Source organism: Loxodonta africana, chromosome 8 (assembly GCF_030014295.1).
Source record: "Loxodonta africana isolate mLoxAfr1 chromosome 8, mLoxAfr1.hap2, whole genome shotgun sequence".
NCBI lineage: Eukaryota > Metazoa > Chordata > Mammalia > Proboscidea > Elephantidae > Loxodonta > Loxodonta africana.
The window spans coordinates 51256499-51282164 of NC_087349.1; the positions used below are offsets into that span (position 1 = coordinate 51256499).

Sequence of the window (25666 nt, forward strand, 5' to 3'; positions counted from 1 at the left end):
TATGGTGAAAAGATACAAGCCTAATGCACACCTTTCCTGGTTTAAAAACATGCAGTATCACATTGTTCTGTTCAAAAGACTGCCTCTTGGTCAATGTATAGGTTCCTCATGAGCACAATTAAGTGTTCTGGAATTCCTTTTCTTCACAGTATTACCCATAATTTGTTATCATCCACACAGTCAAATGCTTCTGCCACATCATTCTCCCACAGAGCGGCTGCTGGGTTTGAACCACCGAACTTTGGGTTAGCAGTTGACCACTTAACCACTGGGCCACCAGTGCTCCTATAATAACCCCCTTACAAATGCATATTTGTCTTTTTATGTAGCCTGAACCTGTCATTTAGATAAAATGAGTTAGATGATTATTTATATCAATACTCCCTCTAAGGAAGTACTAGAGTAATACTAGTTTGTTATCATATTACAAGGAATCTTCATAAAAAATCAACAAAGAGATCAAACCTTATGAAGTAGAGCATGAAGGCAAACTTGGAAGAGAAAGCTATGTGCTAGGCTAACTGAGTTTTCTCTTCAAAATCATGAAAATTCTAAATAGATGGGAAGAAAGGAAAAGATGATTTAAAATTTTTCTTTATAAAGGTAAATCTCCTTTCTAATACAGAGTTTACTAGTTGTTCCCCAAAATTGGTTCACCACTTCTTCCTGAATAATAGAATCCTCCAATATTTAGCGGGGCAAATGTGACGTGAGATACTATATATCACAGCCACGTTTGCAGGTAGGTTTGGCCATGTGCCTAAGTTATGGGGCCAATGAAACAAACAGAAGAACCATGCCTGGCTCCTGGAAAATACTCTTAACGGGAGGGTACACTTCCTTCCTTGCTTCCTCATTTTTAGTATCTGGAATGCAATGAGTGCTTGAGCAGCCATTTTAGACATGAAATAAAACCTGAATGGTGAAAATAATGGAGCAACAAGATAGAAATAGTTCGGGTTTCTAATGATTTTCTGAAGCCACCATGCCAACCCTGGGTTCATACCTCTAGGTTGATTTATACAAAAAGAAATAGGATTGTTTTGAATTATATGTCACTAGCAGCCAAACCTAATTCTAACTGATAAACCCACATCTGTGGAATTTTTTTATATTAATAAACAAAACACTTAACATCAAAATAGTATTGCAAAAGTAAAAATAAAATTTAAAAGGTAAAGACTGACTTTTAACATCACATAAGTGTATACTAACATATCATCAAATACTGAACTAGTGGGAAAATTAGACTGGTCCAAACTACTGCTGATTAACTAGAAATCTAAAATTAAGATAATACACAAGATAATAATTACTTTAAAGGACATTTATATATACATCGTTCTAAATTCCATTTCATAGAAAAAAAATAGAAGGGAAAGCAAAAATATCAAAATCTATGATTCAATAATCAATACCTGTCACTCCTACAGTTAAGGTCCTGCATGTTGCAAACAGTTTGCTATCAGCTACTAACATGAAGGTTAGCATTCAAATCCACCTGGTGGCACTGCAGAAGTAAGGTCTGGAAAACTTCCTCCGGTAAAGATTGCTGCTATTGTTAGGTGGTGTTAAGTCATTCCTACTCATAGCAACCCTACGTACAACAGAACAAAATGCTGCTCAGTCCTGAGCCATCCTAACAATCCTTGCTGGGTTTGAGCCTGTCGTTGCAGCTACTGTGTCAATCCATCTCATTAAGGATCTTCCTTTTTTTTGCGGACCCTCTGCTTTACCAAGCATGATGCCCTTCTCCAGGGAGTGATCCTTCCTGGTAACATGCCCAAAGTAAGTGAGACAAAGTCTTGCCACCCTCGCTTCTAAGGTGCATTCTGGCTATACTTCTTCCAATACAGATTTGTTCATTCTTCTGGCAGTCCATGGTATTGCCAGTATTCTTCACCAACATCATAATTCAAATGCATCAATTTTTCTTTGGTCTTTCTTATGCATTGTCCAGCTTTCGCATGCATATGAGGCGACTGAAAATACTATGGCTAAGGTACACCTTAGTCACCAAAGTGACACTTTTGTTTTTGAACATTTTAAAGAGGTTTTTTGCAGCAGATTTGCCAAATTCAATATGTTGGTGGATTTCTTAACCATTGCTTCCATAGGCCTGTAAAGATTATAGCCAGGAAAACCCTATGGAGAAATTCTACTCTATAACACGTGGAGCTACCACGAGTCAGAATCGACTGTATTGCAGTGTGTTGGTTTGGTATTTGCTTTACCCCTGCAGTTAATGAGCACATTAGACAACACTTGTGGAGGAATCTGAAGTTCCAAGGAAGAGGAACCAACTGTGAGAACAGTGTCTAAGGGATTTATATGTGGCAGCTGTTCAAGCTTTAAGTGGGCTGGACCCAGGTAACAACTACAGAGCTGAAACTCTGCCTCAGGAAACGAAGGTTCTTTAAGGATATCCATCTAAAAACACATGGAAGAGATCTGGAGTAGTGCTCTCTTCCATCCAGTAGAGCTGGTAGGAACCAAACAAGAAAGCAGGACCCAGCCAGCCAGCTCAAGAGGAAGCAACACCTAGGGTCAAAATCAAAGCATTAGTTGGATTTAGCCAAGAATGGAGGAGGTCGTAGGAGGAACTATTTCAGAATGCCAGAACACCATGACAGAGATATTGAAACAAGATATGAATGAATAAAATTAAAAACAAACAAATAAAACCACAGTTTTTTCAAGGGACTACCACCTATCTCTTTGCCTGAAGCACAGCTAACAAGGAGGGAAGGAGTAAGGGTTGCACTCCAAGGTCACTAAGAAGCTTGATTTGGTAGAGGGAGAGCCATAGAAAGGCTGTAAGCATAAGGCTGCGTTGTTCCCCCTCCCTAAGGAAATCCACTTCGTTTATCAGGAAACCAAAACCAAACCTGTTGCTGTGGAGTCAATTCCGACTCATTACAAACCTTATAGGACAGAGTAGAACTGCCCCATAGGGTTTCCAAGGAGGGCTTGGTGGATTCGAACTGCCGACCTTTTGGTTAGCAGTCGTAACTCTTAGCCACTACACCACCAGGATTTCCATTGGTTAGCCCAGGCAGCTTTATTTTCCCAGGGAGAGAAAGGATTGGTATGCATTCATTAAATCCATTTTATTCTCCCTCTTGTGCTCTTGCATGTTCTTTGCTATGCATTTTGACTCCTTTTCTACCAATAAGTCAAACCCCCATGTTCTCCTTAGAAGACCTTCTTCCCAACCCAGAATTGGGGTTAGATCACAAAGTGAGCTAGGAGAGAAGCCAAATGAAAACTTCCTTGACTTGCTCCTTGTGCAAGAGTTTGCTAGATCGATACCTGGGATTGGCCCTCTCTGTCAGGCCTTTGTTCAATCCTTTTAGACTTTAAGGTAGATTGAGCCTCCGCTTTGCTTTGGTTGCTGTTTTAAATGTCTAGCTACTAATTCTTTTTTTTTTTTTTTTAAGAATTTTTTTAAAATACTGTATTAAAATTCTCTTTAAGGTTTTGATTAAATTTCAACACTGTGTAGTTTCTGACCTAAGTTTAAAAATAAGTAAATAATAAAATCAAGTTTCCAAATTTAAAAAGGAGTAGGCCTTGTTTCCAGGACTGGCCATGCCTCTAGATGTGTGACCCTGGGCAAGTCATTACACCTTTCTGTTTTCTCTCTCTTTTTTTTTTCCCCTCTGTAAAGTGAGGATGTGATTTTTAATGTGCCATTGCAGCTGTCAATGTATGATTCCATAAAATATAGTACAAAGCGGTCCTATGTAAAAGATCATAAATTCCTTTGAGGTGTTTCTGTCTTTCATAAAACACCTTCTGGTATCTGCAATAAAAGGTAGAAACCATTATTGCTTTTCTTTATTACAGTATAAATTCTGAGCTTTTCTCCCATCTGGGCCCTTTTGAATTCTTACCACTACATGTTTCTCCACAAACATATCTCAATCTGTTGCTCTTCTTTTTCAATACTTACATCCTTTCTCCCACTCAGAGATGTGAAAGTTTCCCCTGCTGAACTGGCCCCTTACCCTACTAACCTTCAACTTCATAGTGATAAACATTACAAACAGCTCATGTTTTGGCCATTCATATTGAAGATGGGTAGGTCATGCTCCTTTGGCTGATGCCTCTCAGAGCTTTGGGCAAGGCCTTCTTGAAAAGCAATTTGACCTCTGAATAGCTTCTTGCTCATATCCTGTCCAGATGATGGCAGCGTTTTCTTGTTGAAGTAAGAGTTTTTCCTTTTCCTACTTTTCTGGAAAATAGTTAAATCAAATGTTTAGTAGGCAGGCTAGAAGGATGTGGTCAAGCAGAATTAATATTGAAAATCTGTCCTTAAAGTTTTTGAACACTTTCTTAAATGAGGTAAAACAGAGCCTGGAAAATAGTAATCACTGAATAAACATTACATGTTGTTGTTGTGTTAGATCATCTTCAAATACAATTAAAAACTTAAACATTATAAACTTAAAGTAATTGTCAGCTTAGATGTAGAAAAACAAGCCTTTATAATTTCATCTCAAAAATTGCTAGTGTTCTCAACATTTGAGAGATTACATTATTCCCCAGATAATAAGCACATAACCATCACTGAATCTACTAAAATTTTCATAAGATTCTTGAGAATGTAAGGAAGAAGAAAGATTTAAAAGACTGGGAACCTGGAAGAATAGAACAAAGAAAAGGGGAAAATAAAAGAAAAATAGCTCTGTTGTTGTTAGGTGCCACCTAGTTGCTTCTGACTCATAGTGACCCCATGCACAACAGAACGAAATACTGTCCTGTCCTAAGCCACCCTTACAATCACTGATATGCTTGAGCTCATTGTTGCAGCCACTGTGTCGATCCACCTCGTTGAGGGTCTTCCTCTTTTCCGCTGACCCTGTACTCTGCCAAGGCATGGTGTCCTTCTCCAGGGACTGATCCCTCCTGACAACATGTCCAAAGTATGTAAGACGCAGTCTCGCCATCCTTGCCTTTAAGGAGCATTCTGGCCACACTTCTTCCAAGACAGATTTGTTCGTTCTTTTGACAGTCCGTGGTATATTCAATATTCTTCGCCAACACCACAATTCAAAGGTGTCAACTCTTCTTTGGTCTTCCTTATTCCTTGTCCAGCTTTCACATGCATATGATGGGATTGAAAAGACCATGGCTTGGGTCAGGCGCACCTTAGTCTTCAGGGTGACATCTTTGCTCTTCAACACTTTAAAGAAAGAGGCCCTTTGCAGCAGATTTACCTAATGCAATGTGTCTTTTGATTTCTCGACTGCTGCTTCCATGGCTGTTGATTGTGAATCCAAGTAAAATGAAATCCTTGACAACTTGAATCTGCTCTCCATTTATCATGATTTTGTTCATTGGTCCAGTTGTGAAGATTTTTGTTTTCTCTATGTTGACGTGCAATCCATACTGAAGGCTGTGGTCTTTGATCTTCTCAAGTCCTCTTCACTTTCAGCAAGCAAGGTTGTGTCATCTGCATAAGGCAGGTTGTTAACGAGTCTTCCTCCAATCCTGATGCCCCGTTCTTCTTCATATAGTCCAGCTTCTCATATTATTTGTTCAGAATACAGATTAAATAGGTATGGTGAAAGAATACAACCCTGACGCACACCTTTCTTGACTTTAAACCAATCAGTATCCCCTTGTTCTGTCCGAACAACTGCCTCTTGGTCTATGTAAAGGTTCCTCATGAGCACAATTAAGTGTTCTGGAATTCCCATTCTTCACAATATTATCCACAGTTTGTTTTGCTGAAGATCATTCAAAAACAGCTGCAGCAGTATATCAACAGGGTACTGGCAGAAATTCAGGTCGGTTTCAGAAGATGTGGAACCAGGGATATCATTGCTGATGTCAGATGGATCCTGGCTGAAAGCAGAGAATACCAGAAGGATGTTTACCGGTGTTTTATGGACTATGCAAAGGCATTCAACTGTGTGAAAAATAGCTCTAAACATAATTAAATCATTAGCAATGTGATGAGGGAAGTGTTCATAAAATAGAAGAAATAACATGCAAATTGGTAGATTTAAGATTTTGAAAAATTAAGGTAAAATGAGCCAAAAACCTCAGCAAAATCTCCTTGCTGTATGTTCCTAAGCAATTTGCACTTTCCAGCTAACACGTTCAGATTCTCATACCTGGCTTTCCAACTTCTTTGTAATTATAAGTAGGGTAGGGGTCAAGATTATGTTTATGTCATCATATCCTCAGCACCTAGAACTATCGTAGTAAATGCTCAAATAAAAAAGTGTTATTTTTAAATGGAAATGAATGACAGAAGCAAATAGCAACACCCCCCACACTCCCCACCACAATTTGTAGTTGTTACTATTCATGTAGTAGAAAAAAAATTGGAGATTGTGGTATGATTTTTTTTTTTTTTAATTTAACTGAAAAAAAAAATATTGCAAGCAGGTAACTACTGATGCATTCATTCAACAAATATTTGTTGGTGTCCCTGGGTGGTACAAATGGTAAAACACTTGGCTACTAACCAAAATGTTGGAGGTTTGAATCCACCCAGAAGTGCCTTGAAATAAAGGCCTGGTGATCAGCTTCTGAAAGATTGCAGCCATTGAAAACCTTCTACCATGCAGTTCTATTCTGCAACACATGGGATCATAAGTCAGAATCAACTTAATGGCAACTGGTTTGGTTTCTGGTTTTTGTTTGCTTTTGAATCTAGCCAGTACGGAAGATAAAAACAAACTTGTTGCTTTTGAGTTGATTCCGGTTTATAGCGACCCTATAGAACAGAGTAGAACTGACGTATAGCGTTTCCAAGGACCTGCTGGTGGACTCAAACTGCTGATCTTTTGGTTAGCAGCTTAGTTTTTAACCACCGTACCATCATGGCTCCAGTACCGAAGATAAATGTGAAGAATTTAGATCTAGCCCAGGTTCTTATGGAACTTTCAATATAATAGGAAAGACACTATTAAAATATGCGTGCAAATAATTTAATAAACTGAGGTAAGTGTTCTCAAACAGAAGTGCATCATTCATTGAGATGTGTAACTCTGTTAGGAGGGTGGGTGGGAGAACAATCAGTGACATTTAAGCTGCAGGATGAAATAGACATTAGTCAGGCAAAAAGTGATGCGTGGGAGGATAATTCCAGGCAGAAAGAAAAGGAAGACTTTAGGCTATTCCCAGAATTGTAAAGAGTCCACTGTAGCTGGAAAATTGTGGGCAAAGATAAGTCAATCAAGTACAGTTCATATAAGCATAGGTAGACCTGTGGGAAACCACTGAAGGCTTTAAGGAGAGGAACAACGATTAGATTCAAAAAGTTAAATATGTATTGTAGAAGCTGGATGGATATGGTCTGGAGTGTATATGGAGAAACACATTTTGATATTATTGTAGTAAAAAAGGCAAAAGAAATTTGTGGCTTGCACCAAGGTGGAACTTTTGGACATGGTGACATGTGAGTGATTTAAGATACATTTAAGGGGTAAAGTTGATGTCCTGGTGATTATTTGGATGTAGAAAGGATGACACAAAATAAGTAAAAGAATGGCTTTCTGGGTTCTGGTTTAATTAAGTAAACTTGGTGGATGTGCCATTTACAGGTAAGAATGAAGGATAAGGAATGATTAGATGCTAATAAGCACATCTAAGCAGCAGTGTTAAGTTGGCAGTTGAACTTTTGCCTTTGTGTCTCCACCTGGTGCTTCTGTTCTTGTTAAACTTCATTGTTTAAGTTACGTCCAATTTTACCTTTAAGTTATAGCAGTGAAAACATGCTAAAACTCTTTAAGGTAAAAAAGGAGTCATAGTATTTTAGAGAACAATATTAATATAGACAAATTTTATTTTTCATAGTTACTTTGGGTCACAGGAAGATACAATTTAGGAAGTCATTAGGTAAAAAAAGAAACAGAGGAGATGAAAGAATAAAAATGGGACATTGACTGTGAAAGTGGAAGATCTACACTCATATATATGCAGCATAGACTCTGTTCGTTAATTTTAGGATGACTTATTTAGTTTTTACAAGTGGATTTTTGAAATACAAATGGTTGTGATTAAGAAGGGAAGAGGCTAATGAAGAATAATACTTTAGATCCTTCTGTTAACCTTACTTCTGAGGACATGTAAATGATTGAAGAACTTCTCACAGTTGCTCTCCAATTTTTTTTCAATACCTTTTCTTTTTTTCCTTTCTATTCTTTGGTCTACCCACACGTCTGTAAGTTTGTCATACTGTGGTGGCTTTTGCATTGCTGCAGTGCTGGGAACTATGCCACCAGTATTTAAATAACAGCAGGATCACCCATAGGGGATAGGTTTCAGCTGAGCTTCTAGATTAAGACAGACGAGGAAAAAGGAACTGGTGGTCTACTTTTGAAAAATTACCCAGTGCAAATTTTTTGAATAGCAGCACAGCATTGACTGATATATTGCTGGAAGATGAGCCCCTCGAGTTGGAAGGCATACAAAATACGACTGGGAGAGAGCTACCTCCTCAAAGTAGAATTGACCTTAATGATGTGAATGGAGTCAAGCTTTTGGGGCCTTCATTTGTTGATGTGGCAAGACACAAAATGAGAAGAAAGAGCTCCAAACATCCATTAATAATACGAACATGGAATGTACTAAGCAGGAAACTAGGAAAATTGGAAGTCGTCAAAAATGAAATGGAATGCATAAACGTTAATATTCTAGGCATTAGTGACCTGAAAGGGACAGGTATGGCCATATTGAATCAGATAATCATATGGTCTACTATGCCAGAATGACAAATTGAAGATGAATGGCATCTCGTTCATTGTCAAAAAGAACATTTCAAGATCTATCCTGAAGTACAATGCTGTCAGTGATATTATCTATACCTACCACAAGGAAGACCACTTAAGTCTACTGTTATTCAATTTACGCACCAACGACTAATTCAAAACAGGAAGAAACTGAAGATTTTTACCAACTTCTGCAGTCTGAAATTGATCAAACACGCAGTCAAGATGCATTGATGGTGATTGGAACACAAAAGTTGGAAACAAAGAAGAAAGAACAACAGTTGGAAAATATGGCCCTGGTGATAGAAACAATGCCAGAGATCACATGATAGAATTTTCCAAGAACAATGACTTCTTTTTTTTTTATATAATTTTTATTGTTCTTTAAGTGAAAGATTACAAATCAAGTCAGTCTCTCACACAAAAACCCATATACGCCTTGCTACACACTCCCAATTACTCTCCCCCTAATGACACAGCCTGCTCTTTCCCTCCACTCTCTCTTTTCATGTCCATTTCACCAGCTTCTAACCCCCTCCACCCTCTCATCTCCCCTCCAGGCAGGAGATACCAACATAGTCTCAAGTGTCCATCTGATCCAAGAAGCTCACTCCTCACCAGCATCCCTCTCCAACCCATTGTCCAGTCCAATCCATGTCTGAAGAGTTGGCTTTGGAAATGATTCCTGTCCTGGGCCAACAGAAGGTCTGGGGGCCATGACCACTGGGGTCATTCTAAACTCAGTCAGACCAGTATGTCTGGTCTTATGAGAATTTGGGGTCTGCAGCCCCCTGCTCCCTTGCTCCCTCAGGGGTTCTCTGTTGTGAAGAACAATGACTTCTTCATTGCAAATATCTTTTTTCACCCACATAAACAGTGACTATACACATGGACCTCACCAAATGGAATACGCGGGAATCAAACTGACTACATATGTGGAAAGAGATGATGCAAAAACTCAACATCATCAGTCAGAACAATGCCAGGAGCCAACTATGGAACAGACCATCAATTGCTCATATGCACGTTCAAGCTGAAGAAAATTAAAACAAGTCCACAAGAACTGAAGTATGACCTTGAGTGTATTCCACCTGAATTTAGAGACCATCTTGAGAATAGATTTGACTCATTAAACACTAATGCCCGAAGACCAGACAAGCTATAGAACAACATCAAAGACATCATACACGAAGAAAGCAAGAGGTCATTAAAAAGACAGGAAAGAAAGAAAAGACCAAAGTGGGTTTCAGAAGAGACTCTGAAACTTGATCTTGAACATAGAGTAGCTGAAGCAAAAGAAAGAAATGTTGAAGTAAAAGAGCTGAACAGAGGATTTCAAAAGGGTGGCATGAGAAGACAAAGTATTATAGTGAAATGAACAAAAACCCAGAGTTAGAAAACCAAAAGGGAAGAACACTCTTGACATTTCTCAAGCTGAAAGAACTGAAGAGAAACTTCAAGACTTGAGTTGCAATGTTGAAGGATTCTATGGGGGAAAATATTAAACGACACAGGAAACATCCAAAGAAGATAGAAGGAATAACAGAGGCATTGTACCAAAAAGGTGTTCAACCATTGCAGGAGGTAGCGCATGATCAAAACCTGATGGTGCTGAAGGAAGAAGTCCAAGCTGCACTGAAGGCATTGGAGAAAAACAAGGCTCCAGGTACTGATGGAATACCAACTGAGATGTTGCAACAAATGGATCGAGTGCTGGAAGTACTCACTCATCTATGCCAAAAAATTTGGAAGACAGCTCCCTGGCCAACCGACTGGAAGAGATTCATATTTGTGCCCATTCCATAGAAAAATGATGCAACCAAATGCAGAAGTTATGGAACGATATCATTAATATCACACGAAAGTAAAATTTTGCTGAAGATCATTCATAAGCAGTTACAGCAGTGCATAGACAGGGAACTGCCAGAAATTCAAACTGGATTCAGAAGAGGACATGGAATGACGGATGTCTTTGCTAATGCCAAATGAATCATGGCTGAAAGCAGAGAATAACAGAAAAATATCTACTTGTGTTTTATTGACTCTGCAAAGGCATTCGACTGTGTGGATCATAACAAATTGTGGATAACATGATAAAGAATGAGAATTCCAGAACACTTAATTGTGCCCGTGCAGAACCTGTACACAGACCAAGAGGCAGTCATTTGAACAGAACAAGGGAAAACCGTGTGGTTTAAAATCCAGGAAGATTTGTGGCAGGGTTATATCCTTTCACCATACTTTTTCAATCGTATGCTGAACAAATCAGAGAAGCTGGACTATATGAAGGATTGGAGAAAGACTCAATAACAACCTGTGATATGCAGATGACACAACCTTGTTCACTGAAAGTGAAGAGGACTTGAAGCACTTACTGATGATCAAAGATATAGGCTTTAGTATGGATTACACCTTAACATAAAGAACACAAAAATCCTCTCAACTGGACCAATAAGCAACATCATGATAATGGAGAAAAGATTGATGATGTCAAAGATTTCATTTTGTTTGGTTCCACAATCAACACCCATGGAAGCAGCAGTCAAGGAATCAAACAATGGATTGCATCGGGCAAGTCTGTTGCAAAAGGCCTCTTTAAAGTGTTAAAAGCAAAGATACCACTTTAAGGACTAAGGTGTGCCTGACCCATATGTGGTGTTTTCCATCACCTCATATGCATGCAAAAGCTGGACTGTGAATAAGGAAGACTGAAGAAGAATTGATGCCTTTGAATTGTGGTGTTGGTGAAGAATATTGAATATACCGTGGACTGCCAAAAGAATGAACAAATCTGCCTTGGAAGAAGTACAGCCAGAATGCTCCTTAGAAGCAAGGATAGCAGTCTTCATCTCACATACTTTGGACATATTATCAGGAGGGACCAGTCCCTGGAGAAGGACATCATGCTTGGTAAAGTTGAGGGTGAGCAAAAAAGAGGAAGACCCTCAAGGAGATGGGTTGACACAGTGACTTCAACAATGAACTCAAGCATAAGAATGGTTGTATGGATGGTGCAGAACCAGTTAGTGTTTGGTTCTGTTGTACACAGGGTTGATATTAGTTAAAACTAACTGGATGGAACCTAACAACAACAAATTCTTTGCTCTAACTTTCTCTCCTTTTCCTTTCTTTCCTTCTCATTATGGCTCTTGTCTTTCTTTTCCTTAGTTTCCTACTTCCAAACCTGGAATGTTGAGCATGTGAGGGGATATTGTTAGGGCTGGTAACATGAAACAATTTTAGGGTATTTCCTTCTACATTTATTTTAGCCTAGATGGTGTTACAATAGGAGAACCTTCATTTTTTTGTGTTATCAGTATCAGTTCTGTATTAAAGATATAAGCAGTCAAATAGATGATATACATGTCGAGAAAAAAATAACTTCCACTCCTAATGTTTGAATTTCACTTAAATGGAGGGAGGAAAAAGGTCATGTAAAAGTAAAGTTGTTCTGGAAAATTTTTTCAAATGGAAAGTTTTGCTGAAAGTTTTTGTAAAGAAAAAAAATAGTAGATTTTAAGAGACACTAGAAATCTCAAACCATATGGTTACTACTCTGTCCCAATCAGAAAATAGATACATACATCAAGTTTTCCTATTGCACTTAGCAGAATTCTAGCACCTAAAGGCAGAAATAAGGAGTTTTGCTTCAGTGCTCAGCTGTTAATCAAAAGGTTGGCAATTAACAACCCCGAGTAGCTCTGAGAGAAAAGACATTGGGATCTGTTCCAGTAAAGATTCCCAAAAACGAAACCCACTATCGTGAAGTCAATTCTGACTCATAGTGACCCCATAGGATTTCTGAAGCTGTTAATCTCTAAGGAAGCAGACTGCCACATCTTTCTCCTGTGGAGCTGCTGGTGGTTTCAAACTGTGGAACTTTCCCTTAGCAATCGCTTTAACCACTGTGCCAGCAGGGCTCCTTCCGTAAAGATTACAGTCTACTAAGTCCTTCAGGGTCTCTGTGAGTCAGAATCAACTTGATGACACACAACGACAACAAAGGCATAAATATTGCCTTTATTAGGGAGTTCTCTATGTAAAAAAAAAAAAATTTTCTTTTTTTTTTTTTTCTCTATGTACTGTAAGTTTGAAGAATACCATAAGGTTTGAAAATGCATATGAACATCCAAATGTTCTTAACAGTACCACAGCAAAGTATATAAAACATCCTAGCATTGCCAAAATGTATTCAAGCCCTAAAGTACATCTTGGAAACCCTGGTGGTATAGTGATTAAGTGCTACAGCTGCTAACCAAGAGCTCAGCAGTTCGAATCCGCCAGGCGCTCCTTGGAAACCCTGTGGGGCAGTTCTACTCTGTCCTAGAGGGTTGCTATGAGTCGGAATTGACTCAACAGCAGTGGGTTTTTTTTTTTTTTTTTAAAGTACAGTTTGTTCTCAGGACAGCTTTTAAGTGTCCAACAGAATGATGTTCCACAAGAGATCAGTTTGGGGAAAGCTTATCTCAGTCACTAAAGAAACATATTTGTCTTTCCTAGAAGAAATAAATTTGCATTTCCTATTTTAAAAAATGTCCATGAATAAAGATTCTATAAGTTTTCTGGTTCATTTGTGCACTTAGCCTTTTGTGATGGTTAAGGCTGTGTGTCAACTTGACTGGGCCATGATCCTCAGTGGTTTGGCAGTTCCATGTTGAGATCTGATATAATGTGATCACCCCCTGACGTGATCTGCTGTATGTAGCCAATCATTTGAAAGGGAGTTTCCTTGTGTGTGTGACCTGCATTGAATATAAGTGGTCTTTCTGACAAGGCTCTTGGGCTTTTGCTCACTCTGTTTCCTTCAGCAGGCTCCTGTTCATCTGACTTCCAGTTCTTGGGATTTGAGCTAAAGTTTATCTCCATCTTGCCTGCCAATTTTGGGATTCATCGATCTTTGCAGCCTGTGAGCAAAAACCCTATTCTCTGACCTGCCAACCTTGAGTCTGCCAGACCCTGCAGCTCTGTAAATCAGGAGAAGCCTCTGTCCTGATCCACATTCCAGCCTCTACAACTTTATGAGCCATTTCCTTCATATAAATCTCTGTATACGTATTTATATGCTTTACTGGCTTTGCCTCTTTAGAGAACCCAGTCTAAGACACCTTCATAAATAGGAAGTTCTGCCCTAGTGTTCAAACTATATGACTAAAATACCAATCTTATTTTTCCCAAATTCTTACCCACTGAACTAGAAAGACCTGAGCTTTCCACTTAGATGACGATTTGAACAACCAAAAAAGTTACCGAATCATCATTTTACTTTCTCTGCTTTAGTCTAGAGATCCTTAACAACTCTCCTCATTCCATAGTGACAAATTTCCACTTCTTAAATCATTCATTAATTTTCTTTTACAGTAGGTAAATACTTCATTTTAAGGCATAGTCATATATTCTAAACTATGATTACATTTGGAGTTTATGCCCCCTAAAAATCAAAGGCCTAAAAACTGGACAATACCTTTGTAAAGCTCTTAAAATATTTAATATAAAAACCCATCTATGTCTTGGTTCATTGCAAAGTTATATATGTTGATTTTCTCTGTTAGTTAAGAAAACTCATCAAATGAAGACGTTTTCCTAATTGAGTAGCAACATTGTGAAACTCTTCAACGCACAGCAGATGGCATATTTGCACATAAGTAAGGAATGGGCCATTGTTGACTCAGGATATTTTTGCAATAATGGGTGTGATACTTTTTTCTCTTGATGTTATTACATCAACGCTTCATGGAAGAAAGCCAGGTGGGTAAATATTCACTAACATAACCCAATCTATATTAGGTTTTATTAAGTAAACACCTTTTTACATTGTTGTTGTGAGCCATCAAGTTGATTGTGACTCTTAGTGACCCTATAGGACAAAGTAGCACTGCCTCATAGTGTTTCCTAAGCTGTAATCTTCACCAGGTCTTTTCTGCCACAGAACTGTTGGTGGGTTTGAACTACCCACCTTTCAGTTAACAGCCAAATCCTTAATCATTGTGCCACCAGGGTTCCTTTCCTTTATACCTCGCCCCCCCTGCCCCCCCCCCAAAAATCAAACCTGTCTTAGAGTGGATTCTTACTCACAGTAACCTTGTAGGACAGAGTAGAACTGCTGATGAATTCAAACTGAAGACCTTTAAGTTAGCAGCCAAGCTCTTAAGTACATACATTAGTACACTAAAATCCAGTTTTCTGTTTTTGATTTCTTAATAACCACATTTACACATACATATGCATTTTTTTTCTTTTTTTTTTTTTATGCATAGATTCTTTAAAGTTGATGCTTTCTCTCTTTTCCAGCTGCATGATCTGGTATATGCAATACACTAAATCATTTTAAAATAACCTACCTACTAATTCAATTCTAAATAAAACAATTAAATACGTTGTCATTGCTGTTGTTAGGTGCCGTCGAGTCAGCTCCGACTCAGAGCGACCCTATGCACAACAGAATGAGACACTGCTCGGTCCTGCGCCATCCTTACAATCGTTGTTATGCTTGAGCTAACTGTTGCAGCCGCTGTGTCAGTCCACCTTGTTGAGGGTCTTCTTCTTTTCCGCTGACCCTGTACTCTGCCAAGCATGATGTCCTTTTCCAGGGACTGATCCCTCCTGACAACATGTCCAAAGTATGTAAGACACAGTCTCACCATCCTTGCTTCTAACGAGCACTCTGGTTGTACTTCTTCTAAGTCAGATTTGTTCCTTCTTTTGGCAGTCCATGGTATATTCGATATTCTTCACTGACACCACAATTCAAAGGTGTCAACTCTTCTTCGGTATTCCTTATTCATTGTCCAGCTTTCACACGCATACGATGTGATTGAAAATACCATGGCTTGGGTCAGGCGCACCTTAGTCTTCAGGGTGACATCTTTGCTCTTCAACACTTTGAAGAGGTCCTTTGCAGCAGATTTGCCCAACGCAATGCGTCTTTTGATTTCTTCACTGCTGCTTCCATGGCTGCTGATTGTGAATCCAAGTAAAATGAAATCCTTGACAACTTCAATCTTTTCCCCATTTATCATGATGTTGCTTATTGGTCCAGTTGTGAGGATTTTTGTTTTCTTTATGTTGAGATGCAATCCATACTGAAGACTGTGGTCTTTGATCTTCATCAGTAAGTGCTTCAAGTCCTCTTCACTTTCAGCAAGCAAGATTGTGTCATCTGCATAAGGCAGGTTGTTAATGAGTCTTCCTCCAATCTTGATGCCCCGTTCTTCTTCATATAGTCCAGCTTCTCGGATTATTTGTTCAGCATACAGATTAAATAGGTGTGGTGAAAGAATACAACCCTGACGCACACCTGTCTTGACTTTAAACCAATCAGTATCCGCTTGTTCTGTCTGAACAACTGCCTCTTGATCTATGTAAAGGTTCCTCATGAGCACAATTAAGTGTCTTGGAATTCCCATTCTTCTCAGTGTTATCCATAGTTTGTTATGATCCACACAGTCAAATGCCTTTGCATAATCAATAAAACACAGGTAAACATCCTTCCGGTATTCTCTGCTTTCAGCCAGGATCCATCTGACATCAGCAATGATATCCCTGGTTCCACCCTCTTCTGAAACTGCCCTGAATTTCTGGCAGTTCCCTGTCGATACACTGCTGAAGCCATTTTTGAATGATCTTCAGCAGAATTTTGCTTGCGTGTGATATTAATGATATTGTTCTGTAATTTCTACATTCGGTTGGATCACCTTTCTTGGGAATAGGCATAAATATGGATCTCTTCCAATCATTTGGCCAGGAAGCTGTCTTCCATATTTCTTGGCATAGACGAGTGAGCACCTCCAGAGCTACATCTGCTTTTTTTATAATTAAATATACAGCTCTAAAATTCTTAACCCTCAGCAAGAGTTGAACAATTTTTACAAAAGTAACAAATAATTTGTTAACATTGATAAACCTTCAAAACAGAATGAAGTATAAAATATTTAGTTATAAAATAAGTATTTAGCACTAGTATATTGCGAACCACTGTCCAAAGTAAAGAATACGCAAATATTAATAACAAGCCATTACTGATGTCTCCAAGGAGCTCAAACTGAGTGGAGATGAAATGAAGCAAAGTAAAGTAATACAAAACTAATCTAATGCAGTTATAGGCAGACTGTTGTAATGAGTGGAAAGGAAGCATACGCAAACACAGCACCAGGTGGAAGACGTGATGACTTCTAGATAGGGAGGTTGAGGATGGGCCCAAAGAAAATTGGTTGATATTTAAAGGTTCTGAGATGTGGAAGACAAGCCTGGTGTCCACAGGGTCTGTTTTAAATGTGAAAGTGTGTTCAAAAACGAAAATAACATAATGGATGTTCAGGAGTATTTGGGGAGATGACAGTCCAAAGTTAGTTTGGAGTTATACTGCATATCAGAGTGATATTCTTTTTTTCTTTTAAGCAAGAGTGCATATAAAAATCGTCTATTTTCCTACACTTTTTAAAAAATTACATAAAGTGAAATCTTCTTTTCTTTGCTCAGTATTTTCAGTCTGCTTAAATATGCTTTAGGCAAAGGTGTATTATTCATAGTAGTGTAAACTTTATTCCAAATTACTACAAATATTTCTTTACCTTGAAACTGATTTTAAATGTCAGCTTCCCTAAATAACCCATATAATTGAGATATTTGTAGATGAAAGAAAAATACAGGATGTCTAGAATAAAACTTTTAATCCAAATTTTACATGAGTGGGTTGTAATTTGGTCAAAGTGACATAGAAAGCTCTTTTGGGATTGTACAGATTGAGAATGGCACCTCTGTAGGAGAATAAGGAAATAGAATGGCAAGAGAGCTACTGCACTGAAACATAGAGGAAATGTAGACCAGAGTAATTTTATTCACAAAATTGACAAACAGTGACTAACCAAAATATTGAAATAAATAAAAGTAATTTGAGTACACTAAGAAACGTATATATATATATATATTCCGATTTTATTTATCAAACCCCAGATATTTACATAGCTTGGTGTCTTGCTTTATTAAGGACCCTATTCAAATAGCGTATCTCCAATAAGCTTTCCTGGGCCTTTCTTCTGGATGCACAGGGGTACTGTACTTAATTACCCTCACTCTTTCTATCATAGCTACTAGTAGACACAAAAGATGCGCCTTAGGGGAAGAGATGATTGCCCTCCGGCAGACCTGAAACTATCTCACTGGGATAAAGGAGGAAGCGTTGTTCTCTGACACAAGTAATTCTAGAATAGCTGATCCAAAGATGGTCACCCGCCCCGAAGAGGGGCAATGAGTAATGTCAATTGCCCACAGAGGGCCTTCCCCTTTTGTTTCTCCTTTCTCCTTTTATTGTCTCTTTCCCCTACACTCTTTCTATACATGCTGTTTGGCAGGTAATCATTGTAGCTTACTAGTATTTTAACCCGGAGCATAGGGGCTTCCGGGTTCCTCACCCTTGGTGCGAAGTGGGGCACATTTGGATACAGCCGTAACATTCCCAGCCTGGGATGAGAGCTTAACTTCAGGGAACCTCGGCTGATGATGATGTTTGATGTTCTACTCATCTCTGTTTGTTCATTCAGTAATAAATGCCTGCTGATCACGCCATTAGAACAGTGTCAGGTCTATACTGTGCTCCAAACAGTCCTACACACTAAGAACTTGTGAACTTGGTACATTGTGCATCCTATTTAAAATAACACAGAATGTAGGTTTAGACAGGAATGGAGTTTTAAAAAATAGATGGAAAAAAATAAAAATTTAGAGGAAAAAATAAACTATATATGTATATGTGTGTGTATATACACATATGTGTGTATATATAAAAAAAGTATGTATGAAATAATTTTACTGGCACCATAAATGAATAATTGTAATCATTAATAAATTTGGATATTTTAACATATTCTATAGAATTAGATACATCAGTCATTGTTGGAGATCCATAACTATGCCAAAAAGAATGAGTAGAGCTAACTTTTATAGGGATAGGATGGTATAATATAACTTGAGATAATCAGGACTCTTTTTGGTTAGATCATTCAAATTAGTTCTTCCAAACTTGCTTCTAACTTAAATTAAATGAATCAATATGATTCATATTTATTATGAAGTTAATTCGTATTTTGAAGGGGTACTACAGATTAAGATCATTTAAAACTACCTTTTTTTTTTTGTAATATATAATGATACGGTAAAGGAATTTAATCATTCATGACAATATTTTGCACATATTAGCAAGTTACATCGTATTGCATCCTTCTAGCAAATAAGACTGACTGAATACTTACACTTACATTTTATAGTAGAAGAGACAAATTCGAAAATAAAACAATACAAATCTAATGCAGTCATAGGCAGACTATTGTAAGAAGTGAAAAGGAAGCATACACGAACACAGCAGCAGGCTGAAGAAGTGCTGACTTCTAGATAAGGAGGTTGAGGATGGGCTCACAAAGAAAATTGGGTTGCTTTGAGATTAGTGGCTTACTGGAAACCACTGAGATTGTTGTGGATAGAGGTTGGGTAAAATTTTTTTGTCTTAGTTCTATAAACAAATTACATGACATCTCTTGCAAAGAGGAATAAGTAATTTCTGTCAGTGAAATCAATGTTGCCATTGTTGTTTTCACTATGAAAGTCCTAAGGAAAGTTTTAATATGTCCATGAATATAATTATAAGAAAGGGAGAATTTTGATAAAATATTTTATTAATAATAATATAAGCAAGGTTACAAAAATAACAACTTTATTAACTACAGAAACTTTATAATACAAGTCATAACCACAGTGTTCCCTTTTTTGGGTAAGCATCCAGCTATACCACTCAATAGGCAGCTTATCGATTTTCTATTTACATACAAGACAAACAGTCATAACATCCACAGTATTCCATTTTTAGTTTCCTAAAGACAGAAACTTTCTATACAAATAGAAATAAAACTACTTAAAAGTTACACTGTCAAGATTTATAGTGTCCAAAGATTTTTAACTCTTTATTTTTGTCACTGTTGTTTGTTTTTGTTTTATTTTGTATTAGTAACTTCTTAGTTCTGAATTCAGATGAGTGCTGAAAGATAAATTCTTTTGGGACTTTATCATGAAGAGTAATTTCTTCATACAACCCCTGATATAATTGATTCAAAGTAGTTATTTTTTGAAACTTTGTAAGTCAATTTTAGGTTTTGCAGTATAAGACCTCACAAAGTATTCCCTACCTCCTGATTACGATATTACAATAACAGTTTTTCATTATTAAAAGATTGTTTAGAAACAACAAGAAAATGCCTGATAGCAATTTCTCACATCTTGACAGTGTTCTTTTGAAGAGAATGCTGTGGCTATAACATCCACTTTGTACAGTACCATTGGTACCAACAAGAAATATTCACAGGAATAAGTGAAATTCAGTTTTGCTATCACATGCCATTATTGTTATTTTTTCTTGCCTTCCAGTGTCTCACATTTTCCATAGAAACACTCAGATAGCAAGCAAGAGCCTGTTAATACTAGAGATTGACTCAATATAAACCATTTTACTGAGGACCTGCCCACAGCTAATAGGCAAAAGTCATTACATATTTTACAATAAAACTAAAGATGTATACAAAAGGATTATCATCCCTTCTGCACGGCAGAGGCATTATGACAAATATTTTCATTTTACATTTCTATTCCCAGTAGACATAAGAAAATGTCTATAATTAAAACATCACATAACCATTACTCAAGCAATAAAACAAAAATAACATTGAAAACTGCTTAACGGTCATTTTGTACATGACTTGAAATAAAGTGGATTTTGCGATAAACTGGGCTTTTTCATTTTTTGCAGTTGGTTAAGAAAAAGTAAATAGTGTACCCAGTAAATAGCATCTTTCACCAGAGATTAATGGGATGATTATACCCTGTCCTACCATGTAAAACCCACTGCTTTAGTGGGCAGTGGGTACCACGTAAAATAGCACGGATCTTGTTCATCTTTCATTGTCCATTCCACCAATTTCCTTCTATCACAAAGGAAACCTGCCCTGGAAAAAAGAACTGCTTTGTACACTACACTTGAAGATTCACTGGTGCTGTTTTTATCCTCTAATGAAATTGAAAACACAGAGTTCAAAATGCCTAAGAGTTAACTTCATCTAATACCTGGGTAGTCTCTATCTTTCTTTGCATGGAAATTTAGAGGGAAAGATATGAAGGAAGTATTTAAAAAGTATTGAAATTTGTCTAAATATTTTACAAATATCATTACTATGTGTATTAATAAAATGAGGCCAGGTCAGTGGGTCGGGGCGGGGAACTATGGGAGTTAATATAATGTGGTCAAGACAGAGGAAAAAAAAGAAGAAAACTACACAAAAAAAATAGTTTAATATTTAGACAATATGCTTTTGAAATTTCTATGTGTTTTGATTAAAATTATGTGTTGTATAATGGGTTTTTATAAGAGTAGCAAGAATACAACCAGATAAGATGGTATGGACTGGTAACTTGTTGGAGCTCTCTTTGTGTCCCCTGTAAGTTTCTTGATATCACCACATACCATTTACAGAGAAATAAGGCACAATCTGGATAAAAAAAAAAAAATAGGCATGTGAATTTTGATACTCTGTAGATTAAGCCCTGTAGTAAATTTAAAACCTTTTTATTCAAGACTGAACAGAATTCTGTAGAGCTTTGTGAGCATCGTTCAGTCTCCTGGCTTTAATAGAGATCATTTAAGGAATCAAGTCAGAGAAATGGGGATGCAGGTCTTTTGAACTGGAAGATGTGAAAATTCAGGAAGTCTATCCTTTGTTATCCTATTTCTTGAAAAATATATGATTTAACCAATTGTGACAAATATGATAATTAATACAATAACTTGGCTATTATGATACCACAATAAGGAAATTGAATAAATATTTTCGTGGCATTAGGAAAGATCTGTGTAAAATGAAGTAAGGGAAAATGAAGATATCTTGATAAAATATCGCATTCAGCAAATTCAATTCTACTTTTAAAAAAATAATTGAATACAAATTTTAGATAAGCTAATTCCTTTCCTTATTTTTTTTTCCTTTTATATGAGTAAAACTTTATTATATTAGGCTAAAAGATTTGCAAGTGAGAAAAGTATTTTTTTTTCCAATATATGCTTCAATGCATGAATTGACAATGAGCTTTACAAAACTTTGGAGATACGTAGAAATTTTCCCCTTAAATAATTTTTGAAACTATAAAGAGAGCGAGCTAAAAGCCAATCACATCGGCTCATCTTAAAATTATATTTAATGACCAAAATACTTTTAACTTCTTTATCTTGACATGAAGCTAAGAAATGATTTAGAAAAGTAGATCAGAAAACATCTTGCATAAAATAATTGGGTTAAGTTTGGAGAAAAGAAATAACACAAACATACATATTACCCTTCTTCCATGTAAGAATTAGAAGCTACATAAAATAACTAGGATTACAAATATATGTAAACACCTGGACTAGGCATCCTTTAACTCTGTGGATCATGACTACACTTTAAGTGCCAATCAGTGAAATTCAGCTGCAGATTATATATGAAGAAGGACCTAGGCTCTTCCATCTTGCACCTTTTCTTAATATTTCTATTGTTCTTTAGAAATTAAGGTACACACTTTTAAAATGGTTTAGGTTACATTAGATACAATGCAATTTGAACTCTAATGTATACACATGTGTACCCAGGCATGGGGGTATGGGGGTGTTTGCTAAAGTATGTTTGTGTAGTTGTATAGCAGGATACAGGGTGAGGAGAAATGCATGAAATATAATCTGTGGCATATGAAAGGGAATATAATTTAATATAAAGTTACAATTTAAGGACATAAGGTAATAAATGGTTGTGGTGAGGTTAAAACAACATGTAGCTTGTGGTTTATGCATTATTAAGGATCTAACCTTGGAAAGCAGCGTAGATCTTTTCCCTTAAATCTTTTATCATCTAGTGATTATACCTTTGCATTTTGTAATCCATTCAAGTATCTTCAGGAGATGTGTTACTACACTTGCAGGTACCTTAATTCACTTCAACATTTACAAAATAGCAATGACAAACAAAACAAAAGAAACATCCACAAATATTAATGAGTATCTTAACAAAATTGACACTCAAGTAGTTGTCTTCGGGTTGTTGTAAGTGACATTTTAATTCCACATTCTCTGAAATCTTCATGTAAAAAAGAGCTCTCTTGATGGAAGCATCAGACACACTTCAGCTATGACTGTGTTACTTTATACGTTAATATAATTTTGTGTATCCATTTTGCATAATATGCTACTCGGACAAAAATACCAGGACGATTTGGAATGGCACATCCACGACCAGGAACAATGACACCAAGAACCATTCTCATTTTATGTTGTTCACACACAAGGGGGCCACCATAATCCCCCTAGGAAGAAAACAGGAAACAACAAGAACGACAAAGTATTATATTGGCAATTGAAAAAAAAAAAAAAAGAAAAGTCCTTAGAGTTATCCTATATTATGTTGTATCTCAAAGGCGCATATGAAAACAAAGAAAATAGCTACAACTGAAGTAAAAAAACTCTGTGTCATGGGTTGTCTTTCTGTTGAATTAGCCAATTAAGAAAGTGCAGAAATCCAAAGTGCTCTGTTATGTGTAGTTTTCGCTTAAGAATGACTTTGTCTTTTCTAAAATATTCACTCACGTTTTAAAGTATACTTTGCCTTGGTTGAATGCAAGCTAATATACACAACCATTATATTTGATAATTATTTAACAAGGTAGATTTTTATACTTATTTTTATTTTCTTCCAGTGTTCAAAATATGTTCAATACAGAAAATTTGGAAAATGCAGAACGCATAAGTAAAAAAGAAATCCACTTGTAATCATACACTTTTAATGATTATACTGCATTAAATTTTCTTTTATTTCTAAAGCTCTTTTTTTCTTTCTCCACCTCCAACCCCAGGATGATCTTTAAAAGTTAAATAAAAACTTATAGAGTTGATAAAATAATTTCATTTGCGCCTTTAAAATTGGTTTTCCTAGCATACAGAAGGGATTTTCCTCCACTTCTTGTTGGTATTAGCAGTTAATATATGTATAGAACCTCTCTTTTGAAAGTTACTTCATTTCTACAGAGTAGTTTATGATTTTTATATCACCTCTTGTGTGGTAACCCTACTGTATTGTTACATATAAATGCGAGAGAGAGACATTTGTGTGTGTGTGTGTACCTGGGTGTGTGGAGCCCTGGTGGCACAGTGGTTCAGAGCTATGGCTGCTAACCAAAGGTTGGCAGCTCTATTCCACCAGCTGCTCCTTGGAAACTCTATGGGGTAGTTTTACTCTGTCCTATAGGGTCGCTATGAGTTGGAATTGATTTGACAGCAACAGGTTTGGTTTTCTTTGCTTTTGATATATATATATATATATATACAAATTTGTACATACACATGCTATTTATTCATAGGTAGTTATACATTTATTTACGTATATTGTTATATATAATCATCACAAAGGTGCTGTATCACTTGCATCCACCATGCAGTCTCCTACAGATGCAATGACTGGCTTTTGGCCCCATACGTGGGGAAGAGTGTTTAGGACTCTCTAATTTTCTCACAACATTCATGTGGTGAAACAGATTAAATCACTGCTATAATTCTGTCCTGCAAGGCAGGTTGAAAGAAGAGAGCCACGGACATTCTAAGATGGAGAAAATCAAAGGGGGAAGGGTAAGAGCCCAAATAGTGAGGAAGAGTAGTTTGTTCTAAGGAACTTGGTATGAATTATGTCACATTAGGTAAAAAAAAAAAAAAAAAGAAGAAGAAAAAATGATTTTCAAATAAATACACCAGTGATTACTGATATGAATGAGTTCAGAACTCTTCAAAGCACTTTGAAAGATTTTCACTAAATGTGATTCTATTCTACTATTATTGTATTGTGATGCAATTATATAAACACTTGGGGGAATTTCTTTTTCTAATTTCCTTCAGTAGCTGAATTACATAGTTTTAAATGTCAGTTCAAACAGAATAACAGGATACTGCAGGATTTAAAATCAGGAAAAGTTTGTGTCAGGTCAGTGTTGTAAACTTTCACTATACTTATTCAATCTGTAAACTGAGCAAATAACCAGAGAAGCTAGGTTATAGGAAGAAGAACGCAGCATCAGGATTGGAGGAAGACTCATTAACAACCTGTGATATGCAGATGACACAGCCTTGCTTGCTGAAAGTGAAGTGGACTTGAGGCACTTACTGCTGAAGATCAGATTACAGCCTCAGTATGGACTATACCTTAACATAAAGAAAGCAAAAATCCTCACAACTGGACCAGTAAGCAACATCATGATAAGTGGAGAAAAGACTGAAGTTATCAAGGATTTCATTTTACTTGGATCCATAATCAACACCCCTGGAGGCAGCATTCAAGAAATCAAATGATGTATTGCACTGGGCAAATCTGCTGCAAAAGACCTCTTTAATGTGCTGAAAAAGCAAAAATGTCATCTCGAAGACTAAAGCACACCTGACCCAAGCCATGGTGTTTTCAATCGTCTCATATGCATGTGAAAGCTGGACAGTGAATAAGGAAGAACAAAGAATTGATGCATTTGAATTATGGTGTTGGCTAGGAATATTGAATATACCATGGATTGCCAGAAGAATGGACAAATCTGTCTTGGAAGAAGTACAGCCAGAATGCTCCTTAGAAGCAAGGATGGCAAGACTTCATCTCACGTACTTTGGATATGTTATCAGGAAGGACCGGGCCTTGGAGAAAGACATCATGCTCAGTAGAGGGTCAACAAAAAGAGGAAGACCCTTAATGAGATGAATTGGCACAGTGGCTGCAATAATGCAAACATAGCAATGATTGTGAGGATGGTGTAGGACCAGGCAGTGTTTCCTTCTGTTGTACATAGGGTTGATGTGAGTCAGAGCTGACTTGACAGCACCTAACAGCAACAAATGTCAATGATGTAGG

At 37.0% G+C, this 25666-nt stretch overlaps 1 protein-coding gene across 7 annotated transcripts in view; it reads right to left on the reverse strand.

Moving 5' to 3' along the window:
* Positions 1 to 3417: 3417 nt before the first annotated feature.
* Positions 3418 to 25666, reverse strand: part of HGF (hepatocyte growth factor) — a 91980-nt gene continuing 69731 nt past the window's right edge. For 2 of the 7 annotated variants that reach the window (XM_064289921.1, XM_064289922.1), the window contains one exon: positions 19359 to 23093. In XM_064289921.1, the coding sequence (XP_064145991.1) occupies positions 22917 to 23093 (177 nt within the window). In that variant the 3' untranslated portion in view covers positions 19359 to 22916. Of the gene's footprint in view, positions 5854 to 19077; positions 23094 to 25666 lie in introns of those variants that run through there. The other 5 variants (XM_064289920.1, XM_064289919.1, XM_064289923.1 and 2 more) reach the window with 4 other exon arrangements.